The sequence below is a fragment of the Passer montanus genome, unplaced genomic scaffold, assembly GCF_014805655.1.
Source record: "Passer montanus isolate IOZ18808 unplaced genomic scaffold, ASM1480565v1 scaffold2, whole genome shotgun sequence".
In the NCBI taxonomy this organism is placed as follows: Eukaryota; Metazoa; Chordata; class Aves; order Passeriformes; family Passeridae; genus Passer; species Passer montanus.
The window spans coordinates 24,677,245-24,697,048 of record NW_024366591.1 but is presented as its reverse complement, the minus strand read 5'-3'; the positions used below and the strand labels follow the sequence as shown (position 1 = coordinate 24,697,048).

Genomic DNA, 19,804 nt, shown 5'->3' with positions numbered 1-19,804 from the left:
TTGACATCTGTCATGATCACATGAGTCAACTGAGATAATGTTTTGAATTACATGGGCAATTACTGGGTAGGTCAAATATGTTAAAACACAGATATATAGGCTTTACAAATGGAGGGCACTGAAAATGCACAACACACCAGATAAGCCAGCGTGTTATCAGCAATGCATCCATTAATAGGTCCTTAACTCGGGCACCATGCCTTAGCTAGCATTACTGTTGATCAGTCCTCATGTGCTAGAAATATTCTAATTTTCCTAAGGCCTGGCAGCCTGCTGTTCCACAGGCTCTCTATTAAGAACTCAGTCTTACTGGAGCAACTAAAGGGAAGTGGTTTTCTGCAAAATAGAAGAAGAGGCTGATTTATAGAGGTAAAATGAAGTAAGAGCAAATCAGCCATATTTCAGAGGACTTGTTCCAATGGATGAGCTGTGTAGGTTTAAAATGTAGGGCAGCAGTATGGAGTATAGGTCTGAGGTGAGGGAGGCAGACCTTTTAAGGGTCACAAGTTATGTGCTGTATTTGAAGTCCGATGTGTGAACAGCACTTGGATATTCTGGAAGCAAATAGAAGTAAGGAGGTAACAGTTATTTTGTTCTGTTTAGCTGACCTTTCTTCATGTACTACCAAGGAATTGTTTGATTTTAATCCCCAATAATGTTCACAGATTTTTGATGGTAAAAGAAAAAAGGGAGTTATTATGCAAGTCCTGTATTAGTGAATTCTGCTACCAAAGCTTAAGATTCAGTTCCATAAATTTGGCCCACAGTGTTTCAGCATGTCTTTCTCTTAGTGTCACAATGCTCATTGGTTACTTTGCTCCCAGTGGGTTCCTTCTGTTCATAGTACCCTTAGTTGTGGGTTCTGCAAAGAGAGTGGTTATTATAATAATGCAACTGATAACAGAGCTGGTTACAATTACAGAAGAAATTGTTTGTGATGGATAAATTGTGTAGCAGAAGTGGCTTCATATTGACATTTCTGTTGTTTTACACATGTAAAATATTAATCTGTATCTTGAAACTGCTGCTCTTGTGTGTGCTTTGAAACTTGTGTTTACCCATCAACAGGCTGAGTAGTAGTGTTCATGCTTACAGGTTCTACTGATGCCCCCATGTGGATGTCTGGCAGGATCATTCTAGTCTGCAGTTGAAGGCATAATTGAGGTTTACTGTTAATTTACTAATAGTTTACTTCTCTGTCATCCATAAATGGACAAAAAAGTTTGACTGTGTGGTATACTAGAAGTATTTTTGAACTATGCTTTCCATTCTCTGTGAAGTAGTGCTTGACTATCCCTTTTTGTATCTAGCATTTGAAACTATTGTTGACACACTAGAAATAGCATCATGCTAACCAGTTCGCTTATTTTTATGGGGTTCTTGAGACCCAAGAAAATTTCCACTCTGTTATTAATGTCCTAATAATAGCTGCAATATAATGATAGCCTAATTGATTTGCTAACATAGGATAACCTAAATCTTATACACTGATTTTTCTGCCCCTGTGAATGAATATAATGGTATTTTAATTGAGAGCCCACCTGTACCTCTGAATCACCAAAAAATAGTGTTAAGATGCTGGAACTGTCTTTAAATGTGACACTCAGGTACTGTGACCTTGCTAGTGATAACAGAGACCATAGGAGGAGCTGATCTGTGTTGCTCCCTGGCAGAGTAGATTAAATGAAGGTCTTCAGTGTAAGAAACATCCTAAAGCTGACCCATGTTTTCGTAGAGATTTCTGAAGGAAATGACAGAAAAGGTGAGCGTAATGATAGCTTAGGGCCACAGTTGTGCCTTGGCAAAAGTTTCTCTTGGGCATATAAACACTCACACCTTGTGGCTGGGGTGCTCAGGGGCCCCAAATTTCAGTTCTCCTGCTAAAGACCCCTTCCATGGATTTACTAATGACATGGAAAGAAGTTTCCTGCTGGTGGAAGGGCCTGGCGCTCTGGACACCTCAATTCCCAGACAAGTGTCTTGGCTACTAATTTAAAATTACATTGCCAGGCTTAATGGACAAGTAGTGGGGCTAGGTCTGTGGCTTTCACAGTTACTTTTTGATCCTAGGTCCTTAAGTTCTGTTGAGCACTTAACATAATTTTTGTACCTCTCTCATGCATGGAGATCTTCTAATACAACTACACAGTGTAGATAACTAAGTACTCTTTAGAGTTAGACTCTTGCATTATTTATGTTTAAAAAATTGGTGCTAGGTCTTTTGACAGTAAACACAGCGTGCTAACTCCTGCTCCTTTGAGTTTGCATTTTTTATAGAACAGGAAGTGTTTTCTAGGTCAGGGTAAAAATGTTACTCAGACACATTAGTTGTGGAGCAAATAGATTTGATTTCATATCTAATATGGGTATTACTTAAGCCTTCTGTGAAATACCTCCTCCATTTTGTTCCTGATACTATTTGATCTTAGAGTCATTGAACTTGTATGCAGTGGGAAATTACAGTTCTTAGAACCTGCAGATTAACTTGATTCATGTAGTGCAGATAAGGATATTTGTTTGGTGGTTGGTCTGGATTGCTGCTTGCTTCCTACCTTAGATGTGTCTCCAGCCTGGGGAGACTAAATCAAGTAACATATTGCTGGTTAAGCTGGATGAGTGTAAAAGGGTAGCCAGAGCACCCCAGTGTTGCTGTGCTTTTACCTCCACACCAAGTGTCAGTCACTGTCTTATTCAAAATTTTGTGTGTAAGAATCGAAGAACCAGCAGTTCTTGGGCTTGAAAATTAAGGTATTTCCTAACATTTTCAATCTTGTGTCCTGTTTGTTTTATTAGGAAACTGAGCTTATCTGGAGTGCTGAACCCTGGAGTGTTTAGTCATGCTTTTCCTTTGCAGTAGACAATAGAGAGCAAATCCTTTACTCTGCTTTTACATTCAGCCTTTCAGAAGATCTAAAGACCTTTATAAAATTTATTTCATGACTTGTGATTGATAACTGGTCTCTGATCTGCATTAAGTGAACTAGCTTCACAATTTAGATTAGTTCTGTGCATTTTGGATTTCAGTTATAGGGTTGATAGGCTATAGTATTACCTCAAAATTTTCACTTTCTTCTGAAAGAAGCTAATTTTTTTTCTTGGTAACGTCTAAAAGATAAAAACTAAAAAAAAACCAAATTAACACAAATGTATAAATATCCGACTGCTTCTTTTACACATTTTAAATTAGTTTCTGCTTATAAAGTGATTATTTTCAATAAAATGCTTTACTTTCTGTTGATACTGAAAGTGACAGATTGCATGGCATAAAAGGTTTAAAATAGTCTACTTCTCTCACCTGTAGACATATATAAACCAGGATTTCTATGTACTGAGTATGAATACTAATAATTTGAATGGATGAAAGTATCTAAAATAATTATGAATATTTGGCTAAATAGTCAATATCTGCTTCGATTTGATTTTCACTAGAAAATGGGTTTACACAAACTAAAGTGCTAAAACAGCTTGGAAACAGATTTTGTCACTTCAGTCATTAAGGGCAGTTGTCACCTTGCTCAGTTTAGGCTAAAAAAATCCTAGATGTTTTTTAGTAGAAAAACTGACAAACTGAATAATGAAAGAAAATGAAAGCAACAGTAAAACCTTGTTATCCAGTTTTTATTTTTCTTTTTCTGTGTGCATATTCTGAGGATTCTTTTTCTTCTAGGAAGAAAATTAAAAAAACTTTATTAATCAATTTCATTTTAAACTTTTTCTTCAAATAGTATAAAGTTACTTGACATTTTTGTTTCTCCAGTCTTTTTATCTCCCTGCTTTTTGCTGTTGGTCTGTAATAGATTTTGGAACAAGATGTGATGTATATGTGCATAGAAAGTGGAAAATTTTATGCATAAGTAAAGAAGTTGTAGGTGCACACTTCCAAAGAACAAATTACAGCTCTGAATTTACTGATAATTTAATACAGTGGATAAAGAGGTTATGTAAGCATTCCACAAATAAGTACATGCAGTGCCTGAGATCTTGTGTTTCTTTAGTTCATCTTTTGGACCTTAATAAAATGGTACGGCTAGAGAGAGACAGACAGCTGGGAATTCAGGACATCCTACAGTGGTGGGACAGGTGGGTTTATGCTGTGTGAGACAGGTGTTTTGTGACCTGAGAACATGTTTGGTTCTCTGTATAATGACTGCGAAGCTGCTCTAGACATAGGAGACCTGGCAGCAACCTTGTGTTTTGTGAGTTTTACATTGGCATATGTGCATAGAAAGTGGAAATTTTTATGCATAAGTAAAGAAGTTATAGGTGCACACTTCCAAAAACAAGTTACAGCTCTGAATTTACTGATAATTTAATACAGTGGATAGGGAGGTTATGTAAGCATTCCACAAATAAGTACATGCAGTGCCTGAGATCTTGTGTTTCTTTAGTTCATCTTTTGGACCTTAATAAAATGGTACGGCTAGAGAGAGACAGACAGCTGGGAATTCAGGACATCCCACAGTGGTGGGACAGGTGGGTTTATGCTGTGTGAGACAGGTGTTTTGTGACCTGAGAACATGTTTGGTTCTCTGTATAATGACTGCGAAGCTGCTCTAGACATAGGAGACCTGGCAGCAACCTTGTGTTTTGTGAGTTTTACATTGGTAAAATCCATGACTTCTCTAGACTCACACCTGCTCTGCTGCAGTGTGCCAGAAAACATAGTGGTGGATGGAACAAATTTAAAAGTGAGTTCAACTGGGCCAGGCAAAAGCTGGCAGACCAAATCTAGGCCAAGTCATAGAGCAGCATCTTGAAAACAAAATATAGAAACTCAGGTTCTTTCTTTCCCACTTTGATGTGTGTTCTGTGCTTTTGTGAGTAGCTAACGAGCTCTGTGTAATGCTGCCAATATTGAATGTTGCTGATTTTGCACAGAATTACAATATATAACCCACTGAAAGGATCAGGCTGAAGGAGAAATAATAGCAAAGAGGATAAGCAGCTCAGGCATTCATCTTTATGCAGTACTGCTGGGTGTTCACCTTACATTTGACCTTGGCATAATAGTTGGAATAATTAATGTATATGGCAGATACTGTAAGTGATGAGTTATTCAAAAGGGATTTTTTTCGCTGTGATTTAAAGTATGGAGTCACAGCACTCCCCAAATCTGAGTAACAGGCACTCTCACCCTACAATTATATTTTATCAGTATTTCTAAGTTTGCAATTTTTAGTTCAAATTTCTCAGTTATTGCTTTATTATTATTTCACATTAGTTTAGAGCCAAATAAAAGCCCAGGTGGTTTCAAAAGAAGGAGTTTCATATTAATAAAGTTTGAAGAAAGATGTTTGCAGACTGCAGCAGGTTCAGCATGGAGCTCCAGGGAGGCCAGGACCTGAAGCTGTCTCCTGAGAACAGACTGAGCTGAGAAGCTGAATCCTTCAGGGATTCAGCCCTGAGGAAGAGGAGGCTCTGGGAAGACAAACCCCCAGTACCTACAGAGGGGTGATCAAGAAGCCAGAACCAAGGAGATGGTCTTAGCATGTGAGACAATGACACACACAAGAGATGCAAACTGGATAAAGGTAGGAACTTTCTCCCCCTGAAGCAGAGAAAAAGATTTCAAAAGGAAATAGAGGGTTGTATTACTGCCAACTGAAACAGAATCCTTGTGATCACTTGGGTATTGATCAGTTGTATCTCTGTAAGGTCTGGTCCCTGTCCAGTTGAGAGAATTACTTAATTAAGTATAACTTTGTTAGACTAGTTTGATGCTTTGGTATGATTTTCATTCCCCCCCAAAATAACAGTGGAGGGTCAAGGCTTTCTTATCGTCTTATTGTAATTGCTGTGATTTGGTGTAATTTTATAACTTTTCCACTGAGGTTTTCTGCAGACACTGAGCATAAGAGCTTCAAATACCTGCCGCAACTGAACTTTGCATCCAAGTCACTTTGATAGAAAGGAACTGTGACCCTTTGTACGATGCAAAGGTACCCTTTGTGTGTGCTTCAAAATGGCACAGTGTAGTTATAAAAATATTTTTAAAAATGAGATTTTGTAACTCTCATTAAAGTCTGGACTTGTTTTTTTAAAGTTAATTTTCCCTTCTTAGTTTGTTTGAGTTCCCAAATTTGTGTAGTAGGACAGTGAAAGAGTTCTGATGTGCCATGCCTAGTTGTCTTTCACAGATTCTGCAGAGGTAACTGCTGGGCCCCTGTGGTCTTGCTTCACCCAGTACAGTGCAGATTTGAAAACCACTGCCAGATCTAGATTTTTAAAATAACTGGATCACTGTCAGACTTCAGATTTCCCAACAGATGTGTCCTTAATAGCAATCTTTTATTTTTCAGTTATGATTGCAAAGATTTGACTGTTTAACATGGTATTATTGTAAAGCAAATGCATACTGTTGGATGCAGCTGCATGGTCTACCTGCATCTAGGGAACCTTCTCTTTTAAAGTCTGCAGTGGACTTTCTGCTTACTGCTGCCACTTGGACACACTGGTGCTCTTGCCTTGCCTGACCTGTGGGCAGCTTGCCTTTCCTTTTTTTGTGCTGTGAAACTGCTTGCACAATTTGGCCTGCTTCCACAAGCTGATTGGCAACTAGGAGGTTAAAAGGGTGTGATTAGTCCCTAAGCTTATCCCTTTAGAGCCTAGAAGAGACACCATTAAAGGGAATTTGAACCCAGATGGGTTGGATTCACCTGGAGATTTCAAAGCTTTTATGTTTTAAATGTCACATCCTTGGCTTTTGCTAGCATGACTTTGAAGTACCAGCTGAAGTAAGGAAGATTTTTAGTGCCACATTCCACGTGCTTTCTTCTTTATCATCAATTAAAGTGCACTTAAAATACGCCATAATCCTGAATGGAAAAGACGTTTTTTTTCTTTGTTTTTAAATCTGTTCAGCCAGGCCATGCTTTGATGAATGGATAGGAGAAGGGAAAACCATTGTAAGATGGTCCTGTTGGTGTGCTGGGCTGTTGGAGGGGGCTGCTTGTTAAACTCTGCTAAATAAAAAATTGCTGCTAAATAAAATTGTAATTTGAGTTGGTTTTCACCGCTTCTTGTGGAACTACTCTGTGTTTGGCTGTTGCTGTATTGTGTCTACCAGAATGATTAATCCCTTTGGGCCTATGAAGTTGGATATTTTTACCCTTGTAATAGAACAGGTTGAACCAGACGACAACTTCTATGCAGAGATAGCATATTAATGTATACATTGTTCATCAAGAAAAAGTATAAATGTGTTAAATACAGCTTAACATTAATTTGTTTCCCAGACGACAGCTTCTGTGTGGAGGTAGCATATTGATATGTATACATTGTTCATCAAGAAAAAGTATAAATGTGTTAAATACAGCTTAATATTAATTTGTTTACTCAGTTATGTCTTCTCATGATTTTGTCCTTTGCATTCTTGATTATGAGAAACATTTTATGAGTAAACAGTCTGTCACCTCCATTTCTGGGACTCTAGGTTTATCAAATGTGAAAGAAATTGTCCCTGATATTAAAATTTGTGTTCATGTTAAAATTCAAAATTTAGTAACTTCAATGATAAGAAATCAAATACTGTTGGGAAATAGATTTCCTAATAAGCTGAAATAGTGAAATAAGAAATGCTACAGTAATAGAAATCAGATTCTGATTTCCTACACTACTTCTTACTGAAGTAATGTTTAATTTTTTTGCTGATACACAAGAATTGAACTTTTCATAAAGCTTTGCATCAATTTAAGCTACAGGGAAATAACGTCTACAATTCTGATCATTTCACGTAATTCTTAGTCATTTTTCAAAGAATAAATGAGAAAAAAAGTTTGCTTCCTGTCTTTGCTGGGAAGATTTAAAATTAAGTGAAAGATCTCTATAATTCTCAGTCATTTTTCAAAGAATACATGAGAAAAAAAAGTTTGCTTCCTGTCTTTGCTGGGAAGATTTAAAATTAAGTGAAAGATCTCTGTATAATTCAAATTATTTTGCACATATTCAAAATACTAAGTTGTAGGTAGAAGTAAGAACTTCCATAATACCAAAATAGTTGAACAAATTAGATAAGGCATTAGTTTTCAGGCATTTAAAGTAGAAGCCTCAAGCTTTAAAGCTTACCGCAAGTTGAGAGTTGATAGTAGTTACTATCAAGAGAGATTAATTAGATTTTTAATAGTTAGGCCATCTCTGAAAAAAAAGTTACTTGGCAACAGTACAGTTGTGGTCATCGGGCAGGAAAGATGGGTATTAAGGTGGTGGCCCCTTAGGTTAAAGAGAGAAATAAATAGCAGTGGAACGAGAAGTTAGTTGGAGCTACTAGAACATCCTGTGAAATCCATTCCTTCCAGTTGCTCTGTGCTCTGCAGCCACCAAAGGGACTGAGCAGAACACTACCTGTGCTCCTGCCCTATCAGCCACTTGATGCAGTGCCCTGAAGTCCATTTCAATTGCCCTGACACTCCTTTTTTCAATCTCATCACTGCCAGCCTGGAGTACCAGCAGTGGGCAATAATCAGAGGGCTGAATCAGCCCAGGGAATCTCTCAGTGATATCCCATACTCCGGCCCCAGGGAGGCAGGAGACCTCTCTGTGGGATGTGTCCAGTCGACATCTGGGGCCCTCTGTTCCCTCTGAAAGGAGAGAACTACGATTACCCTTCTTTTCTTTTTGATGTCAGAGGTACTGATCCTTCTGACCGATGAAGCATAATTGGGAGGCTCACTGGGTAGATAATTTTCTTTTACATCATCTGGTTGACCCTGTAGATCCAGAGCCTCATACCTGTTCTGAAGTGGCACCTGGGTAGGTGATGGGGGTCTGGAGGAATTTTTATTAGCTCCCTGAATAGGGACCCATTTCCACACCCCTTCATCCACCAGGTGTCCTCCTATTGCCTGAAGGTGGGAGGCATGGGAGTCCTCTGACTCTTGGTGGGTCTCCCTCAAGGATGGAAAGTTGGAACTCCACAAATCTATTTCTATTTTAAGCAGCATTTAATGAGCAGCACTCATATTATGCCTGGTGTGTGACAAAACGAAACAGATTTGCAGAATAAATTGTATGTATCTACATCTATTATAAATACAGTATTTTCTAAAATATGTTTTTTTCATTAATATGCACTTCATTGTAATTGGTTTGGTAAAGCTGCCAGCATGAAGTGAAGCCATCTCATTCCGATATTTTAACACTATTGATTTTATTAGATACAGAAAAGATCAAAATTGGCTTATTACAAATTATTATTTACAAACCTGATTGTGATTTTTTCTGTGAAAGAAAGTACAATAATATTGATGTGAACTTAAGAAATAGGAAAGAGATTCTTCCTGTGTACAAAATAACCTTATGTCTTTTGGCAGCCAGACTTTTTTCTCCCCTGAGCCCAATTTCTGATGCAGTTAAAAGGCAGAGAGGAATATGTTCCCCTGAAATCACAGAATCATAGAATGGTTTGGAACCCAGCTGTGTGTCTTGAGAGATCTTGCTTTCTTTCTCACTTTCAGAAATCTCAATTTCTGTCCTTCAAGTAATAGGTAATAATGAATTTGAGATATGGTTTCCCAATTTCTGCAAAATTTTCAAATAAGAACTTTCTACAGAAAGATACCAGATGTAATTCTTAAGCATGCTTTTATTTGCTCTACTTTTCCGAGTTAGAGGGGAGATCTTGCTAAAGGTATGTTTAAAATATTTAGCAAGTAGATGTAAGCTTTTTCTGTTCACCCTTTGGTGCAATTCAGGTAGCTGTGATAAGCACAGAACAGTACATAAAATAACAAATCCTGCCAACAGGCACAGTGTGAATTTAGCACTGAACTGCTGTACCTGTGCACTTCCTTGGCAGCCCTGAGAAGGAGCAGAGTGGGATTGTGTGTGCCTGTAAAATACCACATGAATATGGAAACTCCTTGTTCACCACAAAGGTCTGGCAATTGTAAAAGATTAATAGAACAAACTAGATGATAGCTAAATGACTTTACATGTCGGTAAAAATGTGCTTTAATTATCTTAATTTATTTAATAGAGAAAACTGATTATATTTAATTGAGTCATGACAAAATACAACATACTTTGTAATGACTAAATCCTGTTTATTTCTGACATTCATTGTTTTACAGAATAATGAACTTTTGTTTTGGCTGAAACCTATAAACATGTAAGCACACGAGAAAGTTTGAAAGTCAATGTAAAATAACTTTCTTTGGGGTATTTAAACATTTTTATCTTAAAAAATATTTTTATGAAGCATTCAAGACATTAATTTGCACTGAAGCATGGAAATTGTCCAGGTTGCATTAAAAAGGAAATTAATTACAAAGTCTGAAAATTCCCAGAGAGATTATGAACATGAAACCTGACAGTACAAGTGAAATTTCTGAGGTTTTTGGAATAATGTTATGATTTCTCTTACAAAAATTCAGAAAATGCAGTATACTTATCAGCCTAGAGCTTTTCAAGTCTTTCCTTTGTAAAGGAAAGAGAGGAAGCCCTCTGCCCTTTAATAGTGAGGGTGCAAAGGAGGGAGTTCAGGTTGTTAGTTTTTCTGTCTGTCATCTGAATTGCTGTTTCCAATTTCCTTCCACTTAGCCACCTATTTCAAATGCCTTATTAATTTCCTAATCCAGTTCATATTTGGTGGGTTGGGCCAGCCGCTGTTTATAGATGTGCTTATGAGGCACCTGCTTGCAGAGCTGGAACTCTGTGATAGTGTCATATCATAGCAGAGTCTGTCTGCTTCTCCTAACACAAGAGATCTAATTTTTTTTTCCCCAGAGATGCTCTGCTAAAATTTAAAACAAAATTACAAGTTTGAGAGACCGGATGAAAATCACTGCCTGTAAATTGCAAGCAGTCACCAATTTGCTTTACCTCTGCTTTTCAGCACCTCTCTTTGTTCACTCAGTCTCACTTTGGTTTTGCTTCTTAAACCGCCCCCAGATTTGACACAGAGCCTTTTCCTCTGCAACAGGCTGTCAGCCTTTCTTTATCTCTGAGCAAAGAGGACATAATTTTTTCATACCTAATGTATAGTATCTTAATAATTTACTCTATAATGTCATCACTCATTAATTCTAATACTAGTTAATTAAGCACAGAAATGATTTTTGAGTCAAAAATGCCTTACAAAATAGAATTATCCTGAACTGTGTTGATTCATTTGTTACTTCTGCTCATAAAAAATTATCAAATATGACTTATTCTTTTTAACCCTTGCTGGTTAATATTTCTCATGTAACAGGCAACCAGGTACCAAAGTAAGTCTAGAATGAGATAAAATTTCCTCGTAAAACTAAGAAATTATTAATTTGAAATTTATGAAAATTTCTTGTCTCATAAAACTTAACAGAGGTTTTTGACCTGTAGTCCAAGAGGAACAAACAAAGGGGGGAAGAAAATATCTAGATATGTGAGGATCAGCATTATTAAGAAAGGCAAAAATGATTCTTTAGCTGAGACTCAGAAGATCTGAATAGACTTGATAAAAGCTTATTTAAAGGCTGTAATAAATATGTATGAATATATGCTGAAATCTATCAGGAAAGATCTCTTGAAGGGGAAATGTAGAAAGAACTGTAGTCACAGTCATTGTCTCAGAAGTTTTAAAAAGAACTAGTAGCTAAAGTGCTAGAATTATCAACAAGGTAATAAGATGTTATTGTCTTTGCTGCAGACCAGTCCAGAGATAAATTACCTGGTAAGACTTCTGGATATTTTATCTTTATTCCTGATATATCATCACCAAGAGCATTAGCTTTACTGTCTGTATCACTGATGGAAGCTTTATTATCTATATTTACAGTGAAAAAAGACTTCCAGAAAATATATTTTTTTATGATACCATGTGAATCTTGAAACTGTGACTGTCGCAACTAGAACTATAGTTGTAGCTTTTTTATAGTCAGGAGTGTTTTAATTATCAAGAAATATTTTCATATTAACAAAAAACTATTTATTTTTGTAGATACAGCCTTTGCTTGCCTCAACATATCTGCTTCTTTTTTTCTCCAGGGCACAATATAGAACTATGATAGCAACCGGAGGAGTCATAACAGGACTGGCTGCCTTAAAAAGGCAAGACTCTGCCAGATCTCAACAACATGTAAATCTTGCTGGAGTACCAGCTCCTGAAGAGAAGAAACCAGTTAGACGGCGGCCCAGGACAGATGTCGTAATTGTCAGGGGCAAAATCCGTCTCTATTCTCCATCGGGATTCTTCCTTGTTTTGGGAGTACTTATCGCATTCTTTGGAATTGCAATGGCCATCCTTGGATACTGGCCCCAAAAGGAACAGCTGTTAGGCTCTGAAGATAATCCATCTGTAAATGAAACCCGGACCCCGAGAAACCAAGGAAGCATTTTGCTTCGCTTCTTTGAACAGCACGTGCACTCGGATAAGATGAAAATGCTGGGCCCTTTCACTATGGGCATTGGAATCTTCATTTTTATTTGTGCAAATGCCATTCTGCATGAAAACCGTGACAAGGAAACAAAAATAATACACATGAGAGACATATACTCCACTGTAATAGACATCCACACCCTGAGGATCAGGGAACAAAAGCAGCTGAGTGGTGCCTTCACTGGCTTGTTGGGGGAAGCAGAACTCCGGCACAGCGGGAGCTCCTGTGCATCACGGCTGGCTGCGAACACAGTTGCGCCTTTCTCTGGCTTCAAGAGTAATCTTAGAATGGATAGTTCTGCTGAAGAAGATGAGATTACCCTAAATGAGGACAGGACCACTAGTAGCCTTCTGCCACCTCTGCTGGCTGAGCAGTCTGGTTCAGTCTTTGGACTTTACCCTCACACCAGCAAGGCTTCAGATGACAAAAACACTAACTCTATAAAATGTGAAACAAAATCCATTGTATCTTCTTCCATTAGTGCTTTCACACTGCCAGTCATTAAACTGAATAACTGTGTTATCGATGAACCCAGTATAGACAACATAACTGAGGACTCTGAGATCACCAGGAGTCAGTCTAGGAATCTGTCAATGGATTCTCTGGCCATTCCACTAACTGATACCAATGAATCCTACAGACCGGCTGCTTCCATGCTGCCACGACACAATTCATTTGTGGACACTCCATCTGATCCCTTCAAATCTTCTATGACTCTTGGACCAAGCACGGGAAAGCTTTTATCTCCTGGTGCTGCCAGGAAGCAGTTTGGTTCCAACACATCTTTGCATCTTCTGTCTTCACATTCTAAGTCCCTGGACTTGGACAGGGGTCCGTCTACGCTCACCGTCCAGGCTGAACAAAGGAAACACCCCAGCTGGCCCAGACTGGATCGGAGCAACAGTAAAGGCTATATGAAACTAGAAAACAAGGAGGACCCGATGGATAGGTTACTTGTGCCACAAGCAGCAGTCAAGAAAGACTTTACTAATAAGGAAAAGCTTCTTATGATATCAAGATCTCATAATAATTTAAGTTTTGAACATGATGAGTTTTTGAGTAACAACCTGAAGCGAGGAACTTCTGAAACAAGATTTTAATATTTAAACTGCAATTTAAAAGATATCATATGGTATTTTTTAAAAAAGCATTTTGACAAGTGTTTCCTTTTCAGTGAGACTGTACAAGCCTGTTCTTAACCAAATGCTTAATAGCCCATTAAAATTGGCTTGTGCGAACAGAGATCTTCATCATTGTAAAACCAAGGGTTTCTTGTCTTAGTAACATTCGGCTGCAATACTGTACATTGTCATTGCTCGGACAGTTTTGTTATGACTGATTCCAATTATTCCCAAGTCACTATCTCTTTTGTTCTATATACGCATGTTGCTTTTCACCAATTTGACTCTAGGAGACTACATTAGGGAAAAAAAGCTCAATTTGCTTGTAAGTTCTCTGGATTTGAAGACTGCAAGACACTGAAAGCAGTGGTCTTGTGGTCTAGAATGGGAAGTGAAAAGGAGCATATACTGAAATTGTGAAATCCAGAGCTTTATTCCTAGGCGTTGTCTTTCACATGCAGTACATCTCAGTAACTGCACTCTTGCCATTGTCATAGTGAGAAACTTGTTTACATACTGGGGTGGGTGGATAGAAAAGAGTGGATATAATAAAACCATTTTTGTGAATTCACTGTAATTGATCAAGCTGAATACCAGTGTTGTGAATTATTAACTATGCTTTGTACAATAATCTTTCTACATACATTGTAATTTAATCCTGTAATTTTGGAAAAGCATACATAAAGTAAGAAATCTGAAATTTTTTCTGGGATTAAGTCTCTAAACCACTTTGATTGGCAGCTGTTTTAAAATCAAAATAGAAATATTCAATTAAAATCTTAGGAAGATGATGAATGCCAACAGGATTTTAGAAACATGGTGTATAACTTGCATATTGTAGCACTTGATATTGTAACTTGCGTCTGAAGGCAGTAATGGAGAATGAATATATTGCCTCTCATTACAATAACAAGATGCTAAATAATTAGATTTCTGTGTTCAAAATACTGATACAAAGCATACAATTCAATACATATACTAACATAGTATGAAAGCCCCTTGCCTAAATTTTGATTTATATATTTCACATAATTATTGGTGTAATGGTTTACCGAAGGCTTAGCTGTGTCAATTTGCATTACAAGATTTTGCAAAAGGAATTGACATTTAAAACAATGTTTTTCTCAGCAAAGCAAGCTTCACAGTTGACAGTTGTAGGCTATTGCTAAAGAAAAGGAGAATTGAATTGGAATGTGCAAATCAGAAGGTGTTCATGTATTTCATTGCTGATTAGGCCATGATCCTGCCATTACAGCCATGCTAGAGAATGTCCCTTCAAAGCTGCAAGGCTCGGGTGTTGGGCTTAATTGGTTGGATTTGATACATTCACTTACCCTAAATACTCAGGAATTATTTTTAATGGCTTTTCCCAAAAAGAATCAAGCGTGTTAAAATGTTGTAATTTCTCAATTACTCAGATTATGAAAGATCAAGGATAAAATACCTTCTGGTTTTTTGTTTTTTTTTAATATACAGCTCCGTATTCCAACTGCGCAATGCTTATGTATCAGGAGCGTTACTTGCTCAGTGAGTTGAGGCATAGTGTTAACTGTTAGGACCTCAAGCCTATATATTGTAACAGAGTTGGCTAAATATTTTGCTATGAAGCTTTTAATAACTCACTGGTTTGTGTTCTTAAGACATTTGCTATTTTTTGCAATAAAATGTCTCTCTACACATGTCTGTTGTATGACCTGTTTTTTCCTCTATGATCTCTAATCTTACATATCAAAGTATAATTGGGTATCATAACACTGTACACAACATTGTGCCTAAATTATTAGCCTGCCACAAGATGTTTCTTCATGAGTAATTGATTTCAGTGACATGTCTACACATGGAAAGCCTGAATGCTTTTTTACTGATGAAATTGAAATGTATTCAAAGTGGTTTTGCTACAAGAAACTTTGTGTAAAAAGAACATTATGCTCTTTTTAGTTTGGCAGTAAGTATTATTTTAAAAATGGAAAACTCTATTAAAGATTTGAGTGATGTAAGCTTTTTATTTTCTTAATAGCTACATTAAATCACAGCTTAAAAGACTTCACATGCTATCATATGTGGAAATGGTAGTTCCTTTGTAAGTATAGCAGGGGATGAGCTTTTAATTTTAACACAGATAGTAGGTACTGAAAAATGTACTCGGAAAAGATTTACCATGGTAAAGCTATCAAAATAGCACCATATAAGGAAACTTCATGTTTGACAGACCTACTACAAAAATGTTCCCGTATTAACATAAAATGAAGTATTTCTTTCCGATAATCACAGGACTGTTGAGGTTGAAAGGGATCTGTGGAGGTCATCTTGTCCACCCCCTACTCAAGCAGGGCTGTCTCACCATGAGCTGGTTGCCCAGAACTGAGTCAAGATGTTTTTTGCATAACCCCAAGGAGAGTGGCCTCACAGCCTCCCTTTGTGACCTGTGCCAGTGCTTGGTCACCCTCATAGTAAATGAGATTATCTGATGGTCATAGGCACTCTCCTGCATTTCACTTTGTGCCCATTTGTCCCTTGTCCTGACTTTTGCCAGAGCCTGGCTCCTTCTTTTTTGTACCTCCTTTAGGTGTTTATACAAGATCCTCCTGAGCCCTCTCCAGGCTGAACAGTCCCAACGGTTCAGCCATTCCTCTTAGGTGGCCCTTCACACAGTTGTCTCCAGTATGTTCATGTCTTTACTTGTCCTAAGGAGATCAGACACAACACTCCAGATGTGGCCTCACCAATGCTGTATAGAGGGGAAGGCTCACCTTCCTTCAGACTTCATGTAGGACATTGCATAGTGTCATATTCCTTAGGTAGTTGCGACTCAAGCTCAGGTTGGAAAAGCTTGTAGATGTTCAAGAGGCCTGAACATAGACATCAGAAACTGCAGTAGGGCAAAGATGTCTGGACCCTTTGCATTACAAGAACCTTACAGTGGCCAAAATGGGAGCCACGTTCTGTTGGCAAGTAAGGAACTGATAAAGACAAAAGCATGTCTTAAATAATATAAATAAATAAATATAAATAAATTCAGTTTCTGACAGAATTCACAAGCCTTTTTTACATTTAATTTCCATTACTGATGTGCAGCCTCACAATGAGTTTCACAGATACACTGCAGGGTGAAAAAGAAGCCAAAGTCAGGACAGTTTTGTCATCAGGAGAAACAATTGTGAAGCTACACCACAAACATTTTCCTAGAAGAAGAAGCTAAACCTTACATCTATTCAGAGGACCTGTTATGGTTTTGCATCCTTCATATACAGTGACTCCAAAAAAAAAGTCATTTAGATCATACAAACAATGGGTTTTCACCTTCCTCTGCCTATGACTATTAAAATATACTTTCTACTTCTTAGGTAAGCTTCACTGCCTGTGGATCAGACTGATTGTGACATCTGCTCCTCCTGAGCAAAGCACATTTTTTGGGCAAGTTTCATCAGGAAATAAAGAGCAGCACTCTACAATGATAGGGTTACAATCTCTTCCAGAATTGCTTCTGTCTTTTACATGAAGTGGTTGCTGGATAAAATCCTTGAAACAGGGCTTGGGTTCTTGACAGGTTGATAGTTTAACTACTCCCTGGTGATTCCAATTTACTCTCCCTGGGAGGCAACGAACCAAACTCTTCTTGCAGAGCAGTGCCGAGTTCAGCAGGAGGGATTGACAAATGCTTTCAGCTGCTCATTTCTACACGGCTTAATGCATGGAAAGGAATGAGTTTTCTCAGCAGCAGAAGGGCTTTGGCACAGTGTTACTTATCCTGATGGCTGTCCTAAGGCTGGAGCTATGTAAGGGACTGAAGGGTGATCTAGAACCCTCAGTATGGTTTTGGAAGAAAGTGGAATTTATGTTATTAACTGAGAAGAATTGTTGAGGTTGCCAGTTTTGGAGGTATACATCTGCAATTGTCCTTCCTCTTAACATTACCTAAATGAAATTTTTTTGCAACTATATCATATTGTTTTTGTCAGATCCTAAGTTGATTTTGCTCATTCTTAAAATGCAGCTGGTACTATAGTTTCTGCTGAGAGAAATTTGGGAAATAGGATTAACCTGCTGCAGCAGCTTCTCTCTGAAAAGAGTTTCATTCTGCTTATGGAGTTCCTGGATTCCTTTAGTCTTATACTCTTAAATTATTTCTTTAAATGAGCTTTTTTCTAATCCTTTCCAGGAAATTCTGCCTTCATCTTCCCAACACTTTTTTTTTTGGTTAATTTTCCTACCAAATATGGTATTGTGATGAGTAAGTATAAATCTTCTAGCAAGACTGTGCATGTGTATATGAGAGTGGAAATAGAATAAATAGCCTATTGCAATGTAGGAGTGCTTAAATTAATATGATTTAGCTACAAGTTCATGCCCTTTGTCTAAATCTTTTAAAATTAAACTCAGGAGCAAATTGATTGCAGTTATCACAGCTATTCTGTTTAACTTTCAAGTGACACTTACTAATGCCTCCATCCATATTCTGTGTATGGCCATATTGATTTGTATTTCAGGATTCAGTATCTGAAATAAACCTCAACTATTTTACAAATTCAGTAAAGCCCATTTCTTAATAGCATTATTTTTTCTAAGTAACAGCAGGCAGAATTACAACCCTAAGTCTCATTAGGAATGGAAATGAGATAGTTAGAATACTTTTATTTTAGAATAGCCAGCAGATCAAGGGAGGGGATTCTGCCGCTCTGCTCTGGTGAGGCCCCACCAGCAGTGCTGCATCCAGCTCTGGGATCCCAGCACAGGAAGGACAGGGAACTGTTGGAGTGAGTCCAGTGGAGGTCACCAAGTTGATCAGAGGGCTGGAGTACTTTTCTTATGAGGAAAGGCTAAGAGAGTTGGGATTGTTCAGCCTGGAAAAGAGAAGGCTTCGGGGTGACCTAATTGCAGCTTTCCAGTAGCCAAAGGGAGCATACCAGAAAGATGGGGCAAGAATCTTTAAAACAGCACTCAGTGACAGGACAAGGGGACACATGTTCAAATTGAAAGTGAGTAGGCTTAAACTAAATATTAGGAAAAAATGTTTACTGTGGGGGTGGTGAGGCACTGGCATGGATTGCCAGGAGAAGTTGTGGATGCCTTATTCCTGGTGGTGTTCAAGGCCTGGTTGAATGGGGCTCTGAGCAAGCTGATGACTTGAAGGTGTCCCTGCCCATGGCAGAGGGTTTGGAGCTAGATGATCTTCAATATTCCCCTCCAAGCCAAATAAAAAAAAAAAAAAGTTCATTGAAATTGAAATAAAGCATCTCACTGTATTAAATAAAAATCTGCATGTCTAATCTGTGGTGTTGGTTCTAATTCAGGTAGATAATGCTTTAGCGGAGAGTCGTCTACAACCACTGGGAATTGTCCATAGGAAGAAACATGCAGTCATTGTTTCCCTTATCAATTTTTATTCCAGCTAGTGTAATTATTCAGGATAGCATTTGCAGAAATATCTAATCCATTTCTGAATCCCACTAAGCCTTTCAGTTCACTGGTGTAATTTCTGAAACTACTGCAGATTAATTATGAGTTGCCAGTAAATATATTTTTCTTATCAGTTGGCAATTCTTACCATCACTGTAATTTCATTGCAACAGCCAACAGCTCCAGTATTAAAAAAGTTGTTCCAGGAATAACCTCATAATATTGATATTTATTTATGGGGGTTTGGTTTTGATATTTTAAAAGAAATTAATCTCTTAATTGGTCAGAGCTATCCTATGTGATTCACCATACAACTTGTTTAGCACTGGAATCTTTTTGTTCTCAGAATACGTTCCTACTTTGTAGGCAATACTGTATCTGGTTTTGGCCTCTAAATTACATGGCTTTTAAACTTTCATAATTGTATTCCATTTCATTCCAGCCCATTGGACAATTCAGTTTTCCTTCTGATCTCTTTTGTATTGATGACACTTACCTACTCAGTGCAGCACAACAGGAGTAGATCTGTGCTTGTTGCCAAAGCCTCACTGTCCATCCTGGTTGCATTTTAGAGACTTTACTTGACTAGCTCACACTTGGGCTGGTTGGACTGAACATCCTTTGATGATTGGAATATGTTATGGGCTTCTGGAGGACAGCTCTTCATTTATTTGCCTCTGTAGGGAGTCCAGTGTGTGCTGTGAGATTGCTCTTTGGGATGAACTGAAGTGTAGTACATGAGGCCAACTTGGAGATTTATTTCAAAGGAACACTACCAACCTCAAAAAACCATTTTGCTCAGCCTCACCCTCAGTGACTTCTGAGAATTTCATCAGCACAAATGTACATTTTCCATAGATCTGATAATAAATGCTATCTGGTGAAATCCGTTTAATGTAATTCTTTATAATCCTCATTGATTATTTCCCTGAAACC

General features: G+C 37.8%; 1 protein-coding gene across 1 annotated transcript in view; it reads left to right on the top strand.

The window, feature by feature from the left end:
- The window catches only part of TMEM200A (transmembrane protein 200A), a 51,933-nt gene extending 36,803 nt beyond the window's left edge, over nucleotides 1–15,130 (top strand). Inside the window, exon 2 of the mRNA XM_039707708.1 lies at nucleotides 11,959–15,130. Coding sequence (XP_039563642.1) covers nucleotides 11,975–13,450 — 1,476 coding nt within the window. The 5' untranslated portion in view covers nucleotides 11,959–11,974 and the 3' untranslated portion in view covers nucleotides 13,451–15,130. The remainder of the gene's footprint in view (nucleotides 1–11,958) is intronic.
- The last annotated feature ends 4,674 nt before the right edge of the window (nucleotides 15,131–19,804 follow it).